The sequence below is a fragment of the Apiospora kogelbergensis genome, assembly GCF_038363985.1.
Source record: "Apiospora kogelbergensis strain CBS 113332 chromosome Unknown utg000019l_segment0_segment0, whole genome shotgun sequence".
NCBI classification, from domain to species: domain Eukaryota; kingdom Fungi; phylum Ascomycota; class Sordariomycetes; order Amphisphaeriales; family Apiosporaceae; genus Apiospora; species Apiospora kogelbergensis.
The window spans coordinates 219,442-237,266 of record NW_027117436.1 but is presented as its reverse complement, the minus strand read 5'-3'; the positions used below and the strand labels follow the sequence as shown (position 1 = coordinate 237,266).

The following is a 17,825-nucleotide window of genomic DNA, read 5'->3' as shown; positions in this document are numbered from 1 at the left end:
GAAGGCGAACTTCTATCGCTCCTTCAGATACTCTCTCTTACTGCTAGCATAAAACCCTAGCACGTTAACCACAGTTCTCATTGGAACCCTGATAGCGTTCGTTACATAAATGCATCTGCATAGATAGGAGCTAATATGAAAAATAGTTAAGGAAGGCCCTTCTCTCCCCCAGAGATACTTTCTTGTTCATAAGAATAACAGAAATGATAGAAATGATAGGAATATAAGAAATTGGAATGTAGAACTCAATCTGGGCCCTTACAGATTGTTCGAAGACGCCAATCCATATGTCAGGATAATAGCATCTATAGCATGATAAGCAACGTATGGCAAAGCCATAGATAGGTGCCCGAAAGCGATAGTGAACCCGAGTACCTCGTCGCTACTGTTTCCTATACCCAGCAGGATCTCGCCTGCCTGCCCAAAAAGGGCATCGGACTTCTCGTCAAACGCGCGCCCCCAGCCAGGCTTCTTACCTGGAGCAAGCAACTGATTGTGCCAAAGGTCATGTATCTCATAAACAACCTTGCCCAGGTCCTCCTGGCCACCCATGGGGGTTGTCACCCACAACTGGGCTCCGTTGCCCTCAATCATGTCAAAAGAAGGGTCAAAGAAGGTACTTCGTGGAGATTCAGGGAGCGGTGTTTGATTGATACTCCGATAGAGAGCACTGACAAGAAGCTCGTCTATACCAGCTTCAGTGACCTGAGTCCTGGCATTGGTGTGAATGCGCCGAACCCAGTCCCAGAATTGGGGGTATTTGGCGACGTAGACTTCCATAGTCTCAAACATTTGGCGGCGGCGAGCTCGGCAAAGGCTGTATGGAAGCGAGCCTGCAGCTATGCGACCATCCGTGCGGCCATGAATGCGAGCGCGTTGATGGCCACGGAATATCTCGCATAACATGCCGGAGAAAACAGTAGTCATTGCGCTCAGGCTTTGATCAATGGTCGAGGTCTTCGGGTATAAGAGGCGCAGAAGATTCCGCGTCTCCCCACTCGTGATATCCGTGTGGAGGTCTATGATGTCGTTGGGAAGTGCCGAGCCGATGAGGGAATCCATTCCTGGGGTGTCAAGAAAGGTAGCGCCATCACTAGACATGTACACGAACCCTATTCCATCGATAGCGCGCATGGCCATGAGAAGGTATGGGTCCATGTTTGTATCAATATATGATTGACGTGGAGTGGAAAGTTCCCTGATATCCTCTGTCTTGCTCATGGCGGCAATGTAGGCAATCGCAACCCTCCAGAAGGATCTATCCTCTCCAGACAGTCGGTCGGCAAGCATTGGGACGGCTTTGTAAGCACGCTCTTCAAACGCCTTGAACCTATCGCTTTCGTCATTCTTGCCCTTCATCCAATCGATTGCGATGAGGGTAGCGTAGACATAGTTCTCTTGAGCCGAGTAAGCTTCTAAGGAGAACGATTGACACAGAAGCAGGAAGAAGGGGATTTGAGAGATAGCCGGCGGGTCACACTCCAGTCCAGTGAGCAGCTTGCCCCAGGGAGAAAGATGTTCATCCAGACTGCCGCGAGAGTGGATTGGCGTATGTGTGATGGAAATGTTATCTTTAGAAGCGGCGATTAAAATCTCCGCTCCAACTTCTAAAGTAACTTGGTGGACCAATTCGAGCAGATCAAGGTCGTGGTGCCCTGTGCTTACAGCACGCTCATTCTCAAAGAACTCATGTAGCTCATCTGAGAACGGTTGAGATAAGATTTCCGCGTCTTCGGAAGGTTTGTAATTCCGAAAACTATCAGACACCCAACTGGCAAGTCCGGATGTGAGAGGGTATTGGCCAATATTATGTTTGAGCTGCGGCGTGACGGTGGGAGTGTGAAGCTTGTTCTTTTGGTTGCCCCATCTACGATGGATGAATGGTGCTTGGTTGGCCAAGTTCCCCGAGTAGGAATCATCAAGGGTTGCTTGGAGGCTGCCAGTTTTCGAAGTCGCCCTATCTCCACTGGCATATGACACCTTCTGGGCGTGAGGCATATCAAATGCCATGATTGATTAAAGAGGTCATAGAGAGTAAAGAGAAGGGACTTCTTGCTAAGTTGCAGAAGGTAAAGTCGAGCACCTTATATACTTCATTTGTACTCCAGTTGGCTGATATAAATGTGATTTGTAGTTCTATATCTCTGCCTGAACACAATGATAGCCACACTTATTTAAAGCCTCTTAGGAGAGATCCCTAATAGTTCTTTAAATAAATTTAATTATTTTTACACCTTTATAAAGGAATCCTATTTATTTTATAATCGATTTTATTTAAAAGAAACGGTATTTTTAGCTATTGTATTCGATTTTATACTATAAATTACTTTTTAAAATATTTAGGTGAGATTATACCAAAAATGGCCTGTCAGCGAGGGGGGTATAATCTTATTGCCGATCCTGACGAGCCACACCAAATGTAAGCCTAATAAGTATAGCCGTAAGCCTAATCACAGAGATTGTATATTAGATTAAATGCACCACTGCTATCTCTCTCGGCAGACGTAAGGTGGTGATCTGAACATACTATAGCGTTCCATTCGTGGAAAAACGATTCAAAGTGTCGCTCTGCAATTGCCAATAGTGGGCAGCTACTGTTGTGTCACCATACCTAAAAGATGGCACATGACGGGTACAATATCACTACTGCAACCCTGTCCTTATCTCTCATCAATGTTTGGCTCAACGGCTAAAACCTATCGGCCCATTGATTGGAACAGTAGTTCTATAGCCAGTAAGGTGACAAGATGTTGTCTAAGGGGGTTGTCTAGTTCGGTATTCGAATTCTTTCATGTCTACAAATAAAGTAGCCCTCGATGTATCGAGTTTTTGCCGCAGCTCATCTATGCCACCATAATGATCTAGAAGAGGTCCCATATCGAAGGTCTTGTTACTGTGTGGCACTGAAATATGAGAATGGCTAGGCTCTTAATAATTACTCGTGTTATACACAGCTCCATATCTCGGCTTTAACATGACAGCAGCCCAACTCGTTAAAACCATCTCGGGCCACCCACTGCTATATAGCACTACTTATATCCCATATTATATCCATGTATATTTTGGCCAAGGGAGGTCCCGTGTAATAGATATTAAGTAGAGTGGACGTAAAAGCAGCAGGATATGTCATGCAGCTGTCATGCAGTTAAGCTATAGGCCACCTAATCGACATTCATCGCCTTATCAACCCGGATTGTAATCCATTCCTCAGCTAATCAAGGTAATCTTAAAACAGCTTGCAACAGATTTTGGGTGTGCTAAGGAAAAAGAAAGCTCTAGATGTGGTGCGTAGGATCATGCTCGAGAGAGTGATGGCGCAGGGTTACAGCCACTTTCGGTGTGGTTTGGATATTGGATATTCGCTACCTAAGCCAATAGAGCAGACGGATGGGGTTACAAATGTGTCGTGGCAAAACGTTAACGTGAGTATGCAGCGCGTTATCTATAAGTGATTAACACGGAATTCAGCCACATCGTACTAATGAACTGAGGTGAATGGTACTACATAGTTCAATTCCAAATAAGCCTAAATCGGCAACATTACAGCTGCGACCACGTAGCTTAGGATAGTTTATCTTTTTAAGAAGATAGGGTTCAATATGGAATGCCGAGGGGCGTGCTAGATAGTGTCGGACAACGTGCCTTACCAAAAGCTTAAGGCGAGGCGGGAGTCTGATAATATGCCTGTGAATAAGCTGGCTTGCTTCTGCCGTACTCTGCGGCTATGCGCACACTACCGTTTTAATCCAGCTATACCACACTTTAGCCTGAGTAGTATATACCCCAGGCTAATTTTAGAGCTGGCAAATTGGGTGAACTAGGTATTGCCTTGTATATACTACTTTGTGAGTATTTCAAAAACCTAGATGTAATCTTATTAATATCTTATTGGATAGCTCTCGGCGCTCCAATGCTGAGTATTAGACACGTATTAAATGTAACCCTGCCGAATTCCATCGCTTTGATTTCTCAAAATAGCCTTTCGAGAAGAGATAGGCATGATTATCGAGCTATTTAGCTGAAGTTCGCCAACCTTGGGCTAGAAGGTTACCCCATGACCTAAACTACTTCAAGCCCCTGTGGGTCTCAATGAATAACTTGCCATTTTCTATCACGTAAGGGCTGTGTACCGTCGTTTCATACGCCCTAGAAGAGTCTTAGGGGGAACGGCCGTCGCTCAAGTTGGAAAGGAGTATCTTACGTCTTGTTGTCGGTATAGACTCTCGAAGTAAATCGTCCGCTTCGTCAATTAAGGTTATACCCGGATCGTAACAACAAGAGATCAGGAACGCAATAATAGCTGCGCATAGCACCGAAATGAAACTGTCTTAAAGTAGCATCTTAAAGGCATCCCTGAGACCGAAGTTGAGCATCGAAACTCTCCTGGTAGAGTTAGAAAGGCGCGCACGATAAATAAGTACTAGAGCTCATCAGTTGTCAGCAGTGTAGCGTCTGGTCGATAACTCAAAGTTATTAAATCTTGTAACGCGCCTGCGGTTTATAGTCGACTCTATTTCACTACAATGGCTAGTGCCAAATATCTGATCAGCAAGGAGACTTGGGTTCGTATGCGCGTCTTGCGACTTCGAGGGGATCGCAGATCATCTAGTTGTCCGGTAATTCGCAAGTGACGTTCCCATAACAGATGTACATTTAGTATAAAAGCTAAGATCACAATCGGTAGTAGCTTCATTTACGACCAGCGACGACATGGTATATACATTAGATAAGTGGATAAGGATCGTCGCTTCTTGGCATCGAAGAACGCAAGATGCGCTATGGGCGGTAGTGAATCACCGGAAAACCAAGTCTCCAGACCACCTACGAATACTCCAACTCACTGCCAGATGTAGTTGCCGAACTCATCTGACTATATGCATGTTTGACCATGTCTATTCGCCGATCGATAGCGGCGTGGCGGGAACATCCTCATGATCAATAATATATGTAATAGTAATGTTATTATAAACGTCACGGCCCTGGAGTGGGTGCGAAGAAGTCAACCAATTAGATGAAATCGGAGCAGATTAGGCTAGAAAAAAGGAAGGGAGGAAGAATGATAAGCTTGAGTGGCGTAGGTGTGACAGAAAATTGAATGCAACCCCCCTCGAAGGTCTACATTACCCGAATTGGAAAGCGAAGCTTGGCAGGCCCACCTAAACCCGCATGCACTGTTTCAAGCGATACCATGTTCGCGGCTCAAAGGAATCTCGACACAGCATCGTTCCAGACAATTCCGAAGGCCAGGCGGCTTCCATCTCGCCCAAGGCGCTCGAAGCGCGTGGCAGTGGCCGAGCTCTGTCCACTGCCCGGGACGAGCTCTGCGACTTCTGCGACACCGACCAGGCAGCCCAATACAAGCGATCGATTGCGAATACTCATGCTTTTGTGCGAGGAGACACTCGCATGCAATCGTGACGAGTGCCAAGATTGTAGCGTCAATAGCTGCAGCGACTGTCGCATTTTGCACTCGCCTAAACATACGTGGTTGACGAAGAGCATTGGGCCAGCTGTCGGCTACGAAAGCCCAGTGCATCGCTGTGATGATGCTAGTGATATGGACAAAGATAAGAGTTGGGAGGACACAACAGATAAGAGTGGTGTGGACGACTCCGGCATCGGTCTCGGCGAAGATGCCCTAATAGGCTCGAGTGCCCCAACGCCTGGACCCAGTCTAGGCAGCAGGCCTACAGAAGGAGGCATACTCGAGGACGACCCCGCAGAAGGGCTTGAAGAGGAGCTCGAGGAGCTTAAGGAGCTCGAGGATCTTGACAAAGATCTTATCGAGTACGTAGAAGAAGACACAGAAGACGTCGTATCCTGTCGGCGGTTACAACTGGGCGACCTATTATTACCCCGACACATGCCGCCGGCGTGGCGTAATGAGTTCGAAAAGTTACTAGTAGGTGCTATAAAGAAGGCAGCTATAGAAGCGGTACCCCGGATTATAAACGAGCTGTCCCAGCGCCCAGACCTGCAGGATCGGACCCCGCAGAGACGTTTACCCTCGAAGAGACGGGTTCATCATGAGCTGCTCGACTTTAAACCGGACCCAGATCCAGACGGCTATACGTCGGGCCCTGATTTACCGGTTCCTGTGAGGAGGGCTGCCTCGGCCCGCCGCCCATAGTCTGCGCAGGAAAAACGACAACTATAAGCATACAAGGTCAGGGGCCGGTCCACAGAGGAGATTGCGCGTAAGATACACAGGACGGTCGGCGTTATAACACAGCAACGGCGGAAGTAGGCTTTAGAATAAGCCTAAATGTTCCGAGTTAATCGAGAAATATATATACCTCATTAATGCCTAAGCATATACTCCTTAATAGGTTGCTACCACTTAACGCTTTGCTAAGATTGTTCTATTCTTATGTGTGCAGAATGAAAATAGCGCTTGAGATTGGGATATGATTCACTACAAGTGCGAGCCCAGCCGCCGTCGAAGAGGCTGTCGATGCAGTTAGACGCTGAGGTGGTTGAGCGTCTCCACAACATGGTGCTCCGGCAGCTCAGGGTATCGATCTGTAGTCAGCTCTAGTGCGTGCTCGTCCGCGCTAAGAGGCTCTTCTGGACCCCCGAGGCAGTCGATATAGAACCATCCAGCTCGTAAAAGGCTGGCCATGTACTGCTTGGCAAGCTTGCTGGCGAGTTCTTTGTGTTGCGACTCGACCTCCTGGAGAGAGGCCTCGCGCTTTAGGTCCGCCTATCGGGACAAGGCCAACAGCGCCTGGTGTTGGGTGTCCACGTGGGACTGCAGCGCTGTGAGCTGCGTGCTGGTGGTCTCCTGGTGCGTACGTAGCGCCTGAAACAGGTCCTCCTTGTGCTTCGCCAGAGTCTCCTGGATACGGGTGTCGAATCTAGCCTCGGTCGCTCGAGCTTGCTCATCCGACGCCTGGAAGCGCGTGTCCATGGTGGACTGGGTCGCCGCGAGTTGGTCGGACGTGGCATCGACATGGGACTGCAGCATCGTGAGCTGCTCGGAGAGATCGACCCTGCTGAGGAGCTTCGGGGCCTTGACAGGTCGCCCAGCGGCGCTGCCGTCTAGTTTGGTGGGAACGTGCACCTCGCCAGCGAAGATGTTCTTCCTCTTCCTGGGAGACATCAGCCCGTCGCGGCTGTAGGGAGGGGCAGGTAGTGACTTCATATTCTGCGGTGACATCGTATCAAGCGGCGTCGGCGTAGGGGCTTTGACGAACGGCTGGTCCACGGTACCGAACAGGTTGAACAAGCTCGTAAATTGGCGGTGGATGGTAGGGTTTCCAAGTTGACTGGGCGTCACAGGCATGGTTGTGTAGACCGATAAATCACGGTAGGCATCTGCCTCGAGCTCCGGGCAAAAGTTGCACCGAAACTGCTCGGCTTGTTCAGGGGCGAGGACGTCCGCTGCGCCAGAGAGGAGGGCCCGCTGCTGCCAGCTCGTGAGTTGGAGGGCCTGCAGGGTCTGCTTCTCCAGGAGGGCGTCCCTCTTGTCGAGCCAGAAGTGGGCGGCGGGCGGGCAGTGCTGGGGCGCCTGCTGCTGGAGCTCCTGGATCACGAGGCGCGTGCGTTCGGTATCGAGGGCGACCACCTCGGGCCATTCAGCGAAGCAGGTGTGGTCCCGCATGAACTGGGAGATGAAAAATGCCTGCTGCCGGAACAGCCCCCTGACAGTCTCCATGGTGGTTTCCTTCAGTCCGGCCACGAGCCCGCAGAGGTCTTCGTTGGCTTCCTGGCAGTCGGCGTACTTTCCTTTGCGCATCACGCGGACGTAGTCTTGTAACTCGAAGTCCTCGGGCATCCAGCGCGTGTCGGCCATGTCCAGTAACAGATACGGCTGCGTGTCGACGTTGGCGTCGGCGAAGACCACGAGCCTCTGTAGAGACTGCCGAAACAGCGACCTGACGGTGAGCTGCTGTTGGTAGTTGGCGGCGGCATCGATCTGGCCTTCCCAGTACTGGCAACAGAGGGTGAAGGCCGGGGTAGGCGTCTGTAGTTAAATTATAATATTTATTCATTTTAATAGGTTATTTTAAAGTTTATTACTTAAGTTATTTAGACTTATTATAGATATTATCGAGTATACTATTAATTATATAAGTACCTTTTATTATATAACCATAATTCTCGCTATTAAAGCTCCGTCTAAGTCAGTTTCCGCGTGTCCTTTACTAGCAGCCTTACGGCGTAGTCCAGCTGCACATCCTCCCGACAGTCGTTATCTGACTGACCAACAGTTTAGACCGCGTCCGCCTAAGCGAAACACTTCCCGGAAGACTCAAGTCGAGTGGCCCAGGGACATGCCCCTACCGCCAAAATCCAATGCGGACTTGAGTAGGAGGACCCTTGCTAAGAGGATGCTGTATAATGTGCCGTTTGAGGAGGACAAATGAAAATAGCAGACGGTTTTCCGTAGCGATCGCAATAAAAGTGGCACGCTTAGCAGTACCGTTTCAGACCCAAGAACTTTGCCAAGACCCTTCCCCGCTCCCCAAGTCCATCCCATCGTGGCCTTGATTCTTCCATGCCAATATCTGCATCGACTTATAGTATTTAATTTCCCGGGTTGTAACCTGCCATTCTGGGCCACGTTTTCTCCACACTGCAATCAACATGAGTCGCCGGCAGTTGGTTGCCTCACCTAGATAGATCTATGCATAAAATAGCCGCATCGCCCACGAACCGAAAGGGCCTTGCTACCCGGCACCCTCTCCCGCTTACATTCCTCGCTCCATCTTGTCGCTTTAGATATACGCTAAAATGCGCTCCTTCATTGCCGCCCTCTCCACCGCCGTCTTGGCGCCGACCCTCGGCCTTGCTGCCCCAGCTGGCCACGATGCTCTTCTCGCGCGAGGGGAAAACTTGTGCAGCCTGAAAGCACCTCCTGCTCTCTGCAAGCCCGACCCCAGCGTGACTGCGGAGCAGACGGCCGAGCGTGCCTACAAGTTCTACAAGGCATTCGTAGTGGACGGCGACCCTGCCGCTATGTTCTCGTACATCGACAGTTCTTATATCGTAAGACATCTCCCCATAGTTCTTGGACTGCTGTATATACATTCGTGCGCGACACTAACCGCAATACGAACGACAGCAACACCACCCCGGCTACGGAAGTGGTCCCGCCGTCATCTGGCCCCTGTTCTGCAGCGGAAACCCCGCCGGGTCCGCGGCCAACAGCGCGTGGTGCTACGAGGCCAGCACCAACATGTCCTACGCGCGGTACTCCACTGTAGACCGATGGCGATGGGTGGACGGCTGCGTCCACGAGCACGTAAGTACCCCCATGATGCTCTGGGTCGATATGTTCTGTTTCTAACCACAAGCTCTGCATATGCAGTGGGACATGAACGAGAAGCTCCCGTCTGCGGACAAGTGCTTCAAGTTGGACACGACAAACCTGTGATGGCTTCATTGCACGTGTTATGCTATTGGATGTGTTTTGGCAGATTGCCCTTGTAGGAAATAAAAGTCATTGCGTATCTTGAACAGCTGGCTCCGAAGCAGAAGCCGAAATCAAGTGATAGAGATGCAGCAGAGGATCATCTCTTGAATATAGGGACGGTGGGTCCGTCCTATCGGATCAAGGAAGTATTAAATACATTCTGGGGGTCGCCGCTGTGCTACATCCATGGTTGGTGAAGAGTTAGTGAAGTATTATTCAATGTGTCGAGGCCCAGCCTATCAGTTGTGATTTCCTTCGTATGTAAGCCAAATAACCACTATGGATTCCAAACCATGGCGAAATACTCGAACCCTGCAAGACCAACTGTGTCGATTAAAAATTGGTTCCCGGACACGCGATTCGGCTTCGACCCGGTCCTTCTAATATCCGCCACCATAGCCACCGCCGCCACCGCCTCCGCCGCCAGCACCGTACCCCCCTCCGCCAATTGACCCGGACCCGCCGACGCAGACACTGCCGGAGCCTCCAGCATACCCACTTCCGCCACCGGCACCACCTCCGCCGCCTCCTCCTCCGCCTCCACCGTATCCACTGCCGCCTTTGCCCTTCCCTAGACCAGGGGTGGCATGTTAGTCTTGCACCGGGAAGAAACGACGAGGCGCCGGGTGGTGGGACATGCTCACACAGGCTAGCGTCGGCAGCAGGCTGCGAGCCACCGACGTCTCGGGTATCGTGGATGGGGCTGTTGGCCACGTTGTTCTGGCCCTACTGCAGGGGCTGGTTGCTGTGCAGATGGTACACCTCGTCGCCCCCGGCTGCGTCATTGCGCGGAACTGCTAGGGCGCTGGCGTTGGCGGCCAAGAGGAGAGCTGTGATGAGGAACTTGTTCATCGTGAGGGTCAGAGAGCTAGATAGAAGGGAGTGCAGGTATTTAATGCCAATTAGTGTTTGTATAAGTGATCGACTTGTGTGCTGCAGCGCGGTGGTACGTGGAACAAAGTGAGGAGGATGATACAGGCATGGTCGGGAGGATCACGAGCCGCTTAAATATGCAATGAGTATCGTAGCGCATATGCGAGAGTCATATTAGAACGAAATAGAGAAATCGCCTTGTTGTTCCTGCATTCGGCACAACCATTGGCGCGGGCAACCCCCGGCGCCCATCATGAAATCATGAGCGGTGCTTGTGACTCGCTAAGGGGCAATGCGTGCCTTGCCGTTGAGTCGCCCAGCCGCCCCGAGCAGCTGTGTGGCCCACGGCAAGTCCCGCGTCGACCTCGTCTTCGCATCGGTTGCCCTTCACGTGGCAGCAGCAGGAGCCGTGGCTCAGCCCGAGTTCGTACAGGGAAGAAGGAGGGGCGGCGGGAAACGGGCGCGGAATCTTGCAGCCCCCTCGTCGTAGGCAAATTCAGGTTGGAGCTGATGCTCTCATCATATGCCCATTTGAGTTTGAGGGCAAAGGCGCACCTATCAGAAACGGCATCCAGTGCGCGGAGTTCTCCGCGTAGAGTATACGAAAACGAGGGCCAGCTTGGCCCAGCCCCAAGTGCTAAATCCCTGGCCTTCAGGTCCGGACAATTATAGTTGAAGCGAACTGCGAAAGCCTCTCGATGGCCTGCAGGGCGGTCCGATCATCGTCGCAAGGACGGGACTAATGCAGGGTCTGTGTACGCTCTGGCCTGGTCTATCAGACGACCCCGCGGGTTCCGGTCTGGCTGGATGGTTAGATGTAATTTCCACAGGATAGATAGTGTTCAGTGCTGAATCACTACATAACAGGCTTCCGGGAGATAGTAACCGCGAGGAACCGTCCTGAGTCAAGAGATAACCTGGATTGGCTCGGCTATGTTAGTGACAACGATATCTTCTCGAAATTAGCTGATGTTTTCTTATACAAGACCTGAGATCGAATATTCAGGGCAGAATTGCACTCAAAGCCATGGCAAGATGAGGGGAGATAGTAACAAGATTATAACAGACTCCTTGGGTCGAGTACATGCTTGTCACACAGCTCTCATACGGCAACTCCCCTGACTTGGCGCTCTTCGCTATTGTGCCTGGTTCTGTGGGCTCACATTGCCAAGTCAACCCAGCAGAAGCTTTCGCTGGGACGTGCTACTCCCGGGTTGGGACCGAACCTTGACCCGACCAATCGTCGGAAGCTCGCGTCCTACCGTCTCCCTAGAGCGCAGATCCAACGCCAAGGCCGGGTCAGAGCGTGCCTCCGACCACTTGCTGCCCAGCCGAGAGACGACCGACCGCAAGCCCCGCATCAGCGGATACAGCGTCGGCACGGTGTCGCACACGATCATCAAGAAGAGCTCGGCCGTCACCTACGCGAAGACCTCGAACATGGCCCATGTCAAATCGTCGCGGTTCGCCAGCGCGGCGAGGTACTGGGTCTTGATGCCCGAGCAGATGGAGGTGAGAATGTTGAGAAGGAAAAAAATGCTGAGCTGGGTACGTTCGGCGGTCCTGTTTGGTAGCGACCAGAATATCGTTATATGAATGATGGCAAGGCTTGCGTCGGCAAAAGTGTTGAAGGCTGGAGGAATCGTTAGCACTGTTGCCAAATTGTGATATTTGGTACCCTATTGGCTGCAAACTCCAATCCGTATGGCGCTTACAGCCTGTGAAAGTACCAAACCCTGACATGACATGTGGGTTGATACAACGTCCGTCAACTCGTTGGTCCCAAAGTCTCCTGGGCGGGTTGCACTGGGCAAAAGTGAGGATGGAGCACGAAAAAGCGATCACACTCGCCAGCGTGATGGTGACGACCCACAGATAGGTTCGCTGCCAGCGCATCTCCGTCTGTCGAATGATAGCAAGTAGTAAGGAAGACACAGATATCTTGCCCGCCGCGACGCCCATGATGCCAAATACCTGACTAGTCCAGTTGAGGAGCTGGACTGTCGCAAGATTGTCGTCTCCCAACAGCATAACGTGCCAGATGTGTCGAGTGCCGCCTCGAAGGGCGTACAGAGTGAGAGTGATGCTCCAGCCAAAGAAACAGAGCTTTGCGGTGGACGTCAGCCGGGCCACTTCGACGGTAGGTAGTTACAGGAGTGTGGAGATTACCATTGACATGACCATGAAGAAGTCGTCCCAGCCAAACAGCTTCACTCTTGCGCGAAAATTCATTCGGAGAGCTACCGTGATGGAAGCCAAAGCTGTCAATAGCCATGTCATCCATATGATTGCCTGTCCTCGGTCCGGAATCGCTTCCATACTCTCTGACTTGCTCGCTGGCGTGTGTCATGGTGATGATGATAATTCACATTGGAGAAAGTAAGGAAAACCCTTTGAGAAAAACGAATAGGGTTGCACGCATAGGGGGTTCTTCAAATTCTCGACCGAGGTCCGCAAAACCTGCAAGCCTGTTTAATCTTGTTGGGCCCGCGAGCGGCAAGGGTTATAATGCCTCCCTCCACAGCCGACCCGACGGGCTGGGAAGGGCGCGGCGAACCAACCCAAAAGCAGTATACATGGCGTATAGTAGCAAACATCCCAGCCATGAGTTCCCAGCCAAATGGCATGCGGCGGGGCGGTTCCACAAGCCATCAGATCTGGTCGGGCCCTGGCTATTTGCACAGATGACAGTGATCTGTCCAGTTCTGTGCAACGTCCAATCTCTATTTCCCCTCAAATATCGAATACGTTCACATAGATGCTTATCAAGTCAGTTATGGCCAATCCTCAACTTCTAATCGACCAGCTGAAGCTGCTAGTGGGAACACCAGATTCATACGGGACAGAAGAGCAACGACATGAGATCAAGCGACTTGGCCGCCTAGCCTCCAACGTTCTCGAGGCCCCTTTTGAGACCATGCAGCGGCTCGTATACTCGGCAAGTACCAGACTTCTTCATATTGGCTCCCGGGATCGGATGCGGTTGCTTACAAAATACAGCCTTTGCCATTGGTTGCAGCCCGGATTGGACAGGACTGCCATGTGTTTTCTACGCTCGCGGCAGGCCAAGACTCTGTAGACCTTGATACCATTTCCCAAGCCAGTGGTCTCGAGCCGCGGATTCTGGAGTCTATCATGGACTACCTCTGCACTCAGGGCATGGCCGTGCAAACCGAATCGCACCGGTACCTGCCAACCCCCATGTCACGTCTGCTCCTGGTACCACTTTTCGGTGATGCCGTCACGCATTTGTACGTTAATCATCGCCGTGGTTCAGTTGTGCTCAGAAACGCGTCTATCCGTTTTGTGATGCTAACGCAGTGTGAGAAGCCACGACAATTGTTTACCCGGCTTCACGGCATTACACCGAGCCCTGAAGGAGCCACGGGGCTCTACGCTGACAGCTTTTCAGCTTGGCCAGCACACGGACGAGGACTTCTATACGTGGATGGAGACGCACCCGACTAGCCAGGCAGCCTTCCACCGCTTTATGGAGGCACAGTTCGCCAGTCTCCCCACCTGGCTCGATGTGCTCGACTTCAAGACCGAGCTGGGCTGTGACGCCGAGTCTACAGACGTCATGTTCGTCGACGTTGGTGGCGGCAACGGAAGCCTGTGCGCTGGGCTGAGAAGAGCTTGGCCCGATATGACCGGCAAGATGATACTCCAAGACAAGCCCCAAGTTCTCGAGCGGGCTCTCCAGGTTGAGGGGGTGGAGAAGATGGGGCATGACTTCGTGAGGGAACAGCCGGTGAAAAGTGAGTTCAACGTCGATCTTTACCAGTTTGAGACACTTTGATGCAGAACGACTGCCCGATGAAAGATGCACGAGCCTACTATTTCCGCCAGATCATGACAACTACGACGACGACGTCTGCATCACGATTCTCAAGGCGCATATTGGGGCCATGGGCAACCACAGTGTGATCCTGATTGACGACAAGGTGCTGCCGGACGCAAAGCCACCCCCCGATGCGCCCAGGGTCGAGTACACGGCTGCTCTCAGTCTGGCCATGAAGGTAATGTTTGACGCCATGGAGAGACGGGAGTCACACTGGAGGGATCTGCTGTCTCGCGCAGGTCTCGCTATACAAGAGATCAGGAAGTTTACCAAATTTGACGATGCGATAATAATTGCCAGGAAGGCGTATTAGGGCCATCTCAGTCTTCGTACGATCGATCTAGGTATCTATATATACCTCGCGTATTATAACTTTACATTATTCCTTTTATATACATTATACATTATTTAAAGTAATACTTATGTATATAAAAAATGATATAAATTTATAAAAAGAATACCTTTTATACCTTTATATTTAAAAGGGGGTATAAAAAGGATAATTTAAAATAATAAATTATGACTTAAATGATTAAAGATATTATAAGTTAATATAAGTATTAATATAGAAGAATTAAGGCCACGATAGTATAAATAGTATGAGCAGCGTTTATATCAGCTATATATCGCTTACAGCCATGTTGGCTCGTCCTAAGATTAATATGCAGATTCGGGTGGGAGTGTCGTCGATGGACGAATGAGCAGCGTGGTGCAACATGCTGATGGCAAGCAAGCGCCGAGTGCGGGGTAGAAACATCATGGCATTCGCGTAATCAACGGCTGTCGTTCATAATTGATATCACTCATGCATCTAAGGGGCTTTGTGGTTGGTGTTTGGTTCTCCTGGTCTAAAGTAGGAGGAGACGATGGAGCCTTGGCTCAGAGGTGCGCAATTGACTTCAGCTGTGGCAAGCACACCGCACACAGGATGGTTAGCCAAAAAGCAAGCCACAGCGCCACAGAGGTGGAGGGGTGTGGTTGAGGCCCCCGGTAAGAACCTGGTGGAGATCCCCTTCGCTATTTGCGCACCATCTTTGTTTCATCGTCATCAATCACGGCAGATGGACTTTGACGGATTCCACCCTCCAAACACTTTAACGAGAGGCCAAGTTCCTGCATTCATGCCAGACCACACCCTAAGCAGCCAAGGTAGGCTGACCTAATGCGGAATGACATAAGAACAGTACCACCCAGAGCAATACCAAGCCTTGGCTATGGAGTCATTCTTCGCGGTCTGCTGCCCCGGGACACCGCCACAACCGCTGATCGCTGATCGCTGACCGCGCGGAGCTGAAAGCGTCTTCTTCAGCAGCCTAGCCGCTTTGCTGACGACCCCAGTGTGGTTGGTGATGTAAGGACCACCTCAGCCAGCCCGGTTGCTTGCGGGCAGGGCAGGGCTGAATGTTTGGTCGTCCACTCTGCGTTTCAGTCGACTGCAATACATAACATATTAACCCCCAACGCCCCATTCCACTCATTTGCTTGCCCATCCTTATGCGCCCCGTCATTCGTCTTGTGATACTGCCCACCTCCGTGCGACTCTTGACTTGATCACGCGCCCGCTAGGCAGAACTCTCTGACATTGCCTTGCCTTGCCTCACCACTACACGCTCAGCTTGGCGTGTCTATATAACATTCACAGCATAAACGCAGGTTCCGAGCTAGTCAACATGGCGGCCTCATTCGCCATTTCCGACGACATGCAGCGACGCACGAGAAAAGAGCGCGGCTTCGACAAGGCCGAGGCCGACCTGCCCGTCTTTACGAAAACAACAGTCAAGCCAAGGTCCTCCACCTTGTCCGCCAACGGCAAACTCGGTGACATCCTGTCGTATCTCGGCTCCCGGAATCCCCTCCCGCGGCAAGTGGCGGCCGACGACACAGTATGGATGCTGGACAACACGGCCTACAAGAACCCGCAGTCCGGCCAGTGGGAGGCCGAGTTCGTCACCGCCGTCCTCGAGCAGGAGCCGTCCTGCAAAGTGGTCGACGCTGTGTCGTCCATCGCCCGGAAGCTCGACCTCGGCGAGAACGACGCGAGCTACGCCACCATCGAGGAGCGCATCCAGCCGTTCATCCAGGACATCCGCCCAGGCACACAGGTCAAGGCTCTCCAGGCGGGCAGCAACCTCCTCAAGCTGGGCCCCGGAGGTCGCAACGGCATCAGCAGCGACGTCAAGCCCGCAGAGAAGAGCGGCGACCACCCGAATATCGCCCCGTCGTTTGCGCAGGTCCCAGACGGCGCCAACGGTGTCCTCATGATGAAGACGTTCTTTGCCGAGCCCGAGGGCTGGAGTGTCATTTCTGGTGAGTTGAACAGATCGCAAAACGTACCCTGCCGTGTTGGACCAAGTACTGACCATGAAACCAACAAACTAGACATCGATGACACGATCAAGATCACCATGACGAGCGACCCGATCGGTATCCTGCGCTCCACCTTCATCGATACGCCCCAGCCGTGCCCCGGCATGCCCGAGCTCTACAAATTCATCGCGTCGCTCATCAAGGAGTCGTCGCCCTTCTTCTACCTGTCGGCGTCGCCCTACAACCTATACCCCTTCCTGCGCGATTTCCGCGAGAAGCACTACCCCCATGGTACCATCGTCCTGCGAGACTCGAGCTGGATGTCGCTTCCTGGGCTGCTGTCGAGCGTCACGTTGGGTACCGAACAGTACAAGACGGATCGGATGACCAAGATCCACGACTGGCTCCCCAACAGGAAGTTCATGTGCATTGGCGGTAAGAGAAACTCTGGCGTGGACGAGCAGCATACCTTTCCCAGTTACTAATGTCGCATGACAGATTCCACACAAGCGGACCCCGAGTCCTACGGCAAGATGTACAGGAAGTATCCGGGTTGGGTTAAGCTGATCCTCATCCGCAAGGTGACAGATATCGCGGCTCTCGGGATCGAGGCCAAGAACGAGCCGGAACGGTTCGAGAAGGCGTTCAAGGACGTGCCGAGAGAGAGGTGGCACGTGTTCGAGGACGCGGCCGAGTGCAAAGCCATCATCCAGAAAATGATGGCTTCGGAATCCTAGGAGGAAGAACGTTGCCGTCGATTTCATTGCCAGGGGGTCGTGGCTTGCGTAGTTCAAGCAGGGCGTTCGGCGTTTAGCGGTCTAGGCGTGGCCAAGTCTTGTCTTGGGTGTCGGTCGGTTTATCTTACGAGACTTCAATAACGAGTATTTTTTCCCATTCCATTTTGGCAATACACCTGTTGAGCATCTCCAATACTCACATGCATGCAACTACCCATATTAAAGAGAATGTTCGCAATCATAGGATACAGTCTGACGAGCAGCTCATGCGTTAGTTAACGTGGCATGATGGTCTGTTGAGGGCACAAAATATGCAATCAGTATTAAACTGGTCTTATGTGCAACTATGTACGACTTCAACAACCACATTAAACCAAGGAGCGGCCCATCCCACGATGCTTGTATTATTTTCTTGACCTAGAAAATGATAGTTCACACTTGGTTAGTGGAAGAGCCGACCGGCTCAGCCCGTAACCTACAGGGCCCCCCACTACTGGAGATTCGTCCACAAGGCTGCATGCCCCTAAAAATAGGCGATAGGCACCTGAGCTTCCCCAAACCCCACAAGCTCCAATGACATGGGCCTTTGCGCTACGCCACGCACATGCATCACCGGCGCTGAACGTCGCGTGCTTCCGACATCATTCCG

The 17,825-nt window shown here is 51.7% G+C and overlaps 9 protein-coding genes across 9 annotated transcripts; 5 read left to right on the top strand and 4 right to left on the bottom strand.

The window, feature by feature from the left end:
* Positions 1–258: 258 nt before the first annotated feature.
* PG998_015087 (uncharacterized protein) lies at positions 259–2,010 on the bottom strand (the record flags this gene model as incomplete). Its single annotated transcript, XM_066881903.1, has 1 exon — positions 259–2,010. One exon carries the CDS (start codon positions 2,008–2,010, stop codon positions 259–261), a length of 1,752 nt encoding a protein of 583 aa, XP_066723101.1.
* A 3,547-nt stretch (positions 2,011–5,557) lies between these two features.
* Positions 5,558–6,130, top strand: PG998_015086 (uncharacterized protein; the record flags this gene model as incomplete). Its single annotated transcript, XM_066881902.1, has 1 exon — positions 5,558–6,130. One exon carries the CDS (start codon positions 5,558–5,560, stop codon positions 6,128–6,130), a length of 573 nt encoding a protein of 190 aa, XP_066723100.1.
* Positions 6,131–6,620: 490 nt separating this feature from the next.
* On the top strand, positions 6,621–7,759 carry PG998_015085 (uncharacterized protein; the record flags this gene model as incomplete). Its single annotated transcript, XM_066881901.1, has 3 exons — positions 6,621–6,761; positions 6,812–7,020; positions 7,369–7,759. The coding sequence occupies 3 exons, from the start codon at positions 6,621–6,623 to the stop codon at positions 7,757–7,759; spliced, it is 741 nt and encodes a 246-aa protein (XP_066723099.1).
* A 977-nt stretch (positions 7,760–8,736) lies between these two features.
* Positions 8,737–9,379, top strand: PG998_015084 (uncharacterized protein; the record flags this gene model as incomplete). The annotated part of the gene is made up of 3 exons (XM_066881900.1): positions 8,737–8,991; positions 9,068–9,247; positions 9,314–9,379. 3 exons carry the CDS (start codon positions 8,737–8,739, stop codon positions 9,377–9,379), a joined length of 501 nt encoding a protein of 166 aa, XP_066723098.1.
* Positions 9,380–9,695: 316 nt separating this feature from the next.
* Positions 9,696–10,270, bottom strand: PG998_015083 (uncharacterized protein; the record flags this gene model as incomplete). The annotated part of the gene is made up of 2 exons (XM_066881899.1): positions 9,696–9,989; positions 10,181–10,270. The coding sequence occupies 2 exons, from the start codon at positions 10,268–10,270 to the stop codon at positions 9,696–9,698; spliced, it is 384 nt and encodes a 127-aa protein (XP_066723097.1).
* Positions 10,271–11,463: 1,193 nt separating this feature from the next.
* On the bottom strand, positions 11,464–11,691 carry PG998_015082 (uncharacterized protein; the record flags this gene model as incomplete). The annotated part of the gene is made up of 1 exon (XM_066881898.1): positions 11,464–11,691. One exon carries the CDS (start codon positions 11,689–11,691, stop codon positions 11,464–11,466), a length of 228 nt encoding a protein of 75 aa, XP_066723096.1.
* A 21-nt stretch (positions 11,692–11,712) lies between these two features.
* PG998_015081 (uncharacterized protein) lies at positions 11,713–12,641 on the bottom strand (the record flags this gene model as incomplete). The annotated part of the gene is made up of 3 exons (XM_066881897.1): positions 11,713–11,924; positions 12,007–12,397; positions 12,444–12,641. 3 exons carry the CDS (start codon positions 12,639–12,641, stop codon positions 11,713–11,715), a joined length of 801 nt encoding a protein of 266 aa, XP_066723095.1.
* Positions 12,642–13,067: 426 nt separating this feature from the next.
* On the top strand, positions 13,068–14,445 carry PG998_015080 (uncharacterized protein; the record flags this gene model as incomplete). Its single annotated transcript, XM_066881896.1, has 4 exons — positions 13,068–13,220; positions 13,292–13,542; positions 13,613–14,074; positions 14,115–14,445. The coding sequence occupies 4 exons, from the start codon at positions 13,068–13,070 to the stop codon at positions 14,443–14,445; spliced, it is 1,197 nt and encodes a 398-aa protein (XP_066723094.1).
* Positions 14,446–15,802: 1,357 nt separating this feature from the next.
* On the top strand, positions 15,803–17,176 carry PG998_015079 (phosphatidate phosphatase APP1; the record flags this gene model as incomplete). The annotated part of the gene is made up of 3 exons (XM_066881895.1): positions 15,803–16,439; positions 16,512–16,874; positions 16,938–17,176. 3 exons carry the CDS (start codon positions 15,803–15,805, stop codon positions 17,174–17,176), a joined length of 1,239 nt encoding a protein of 412 aa, XP_066723093.1.
* Between the last annotated feature and the right edge of the window lie 649 nt (positions 17,177–17,825).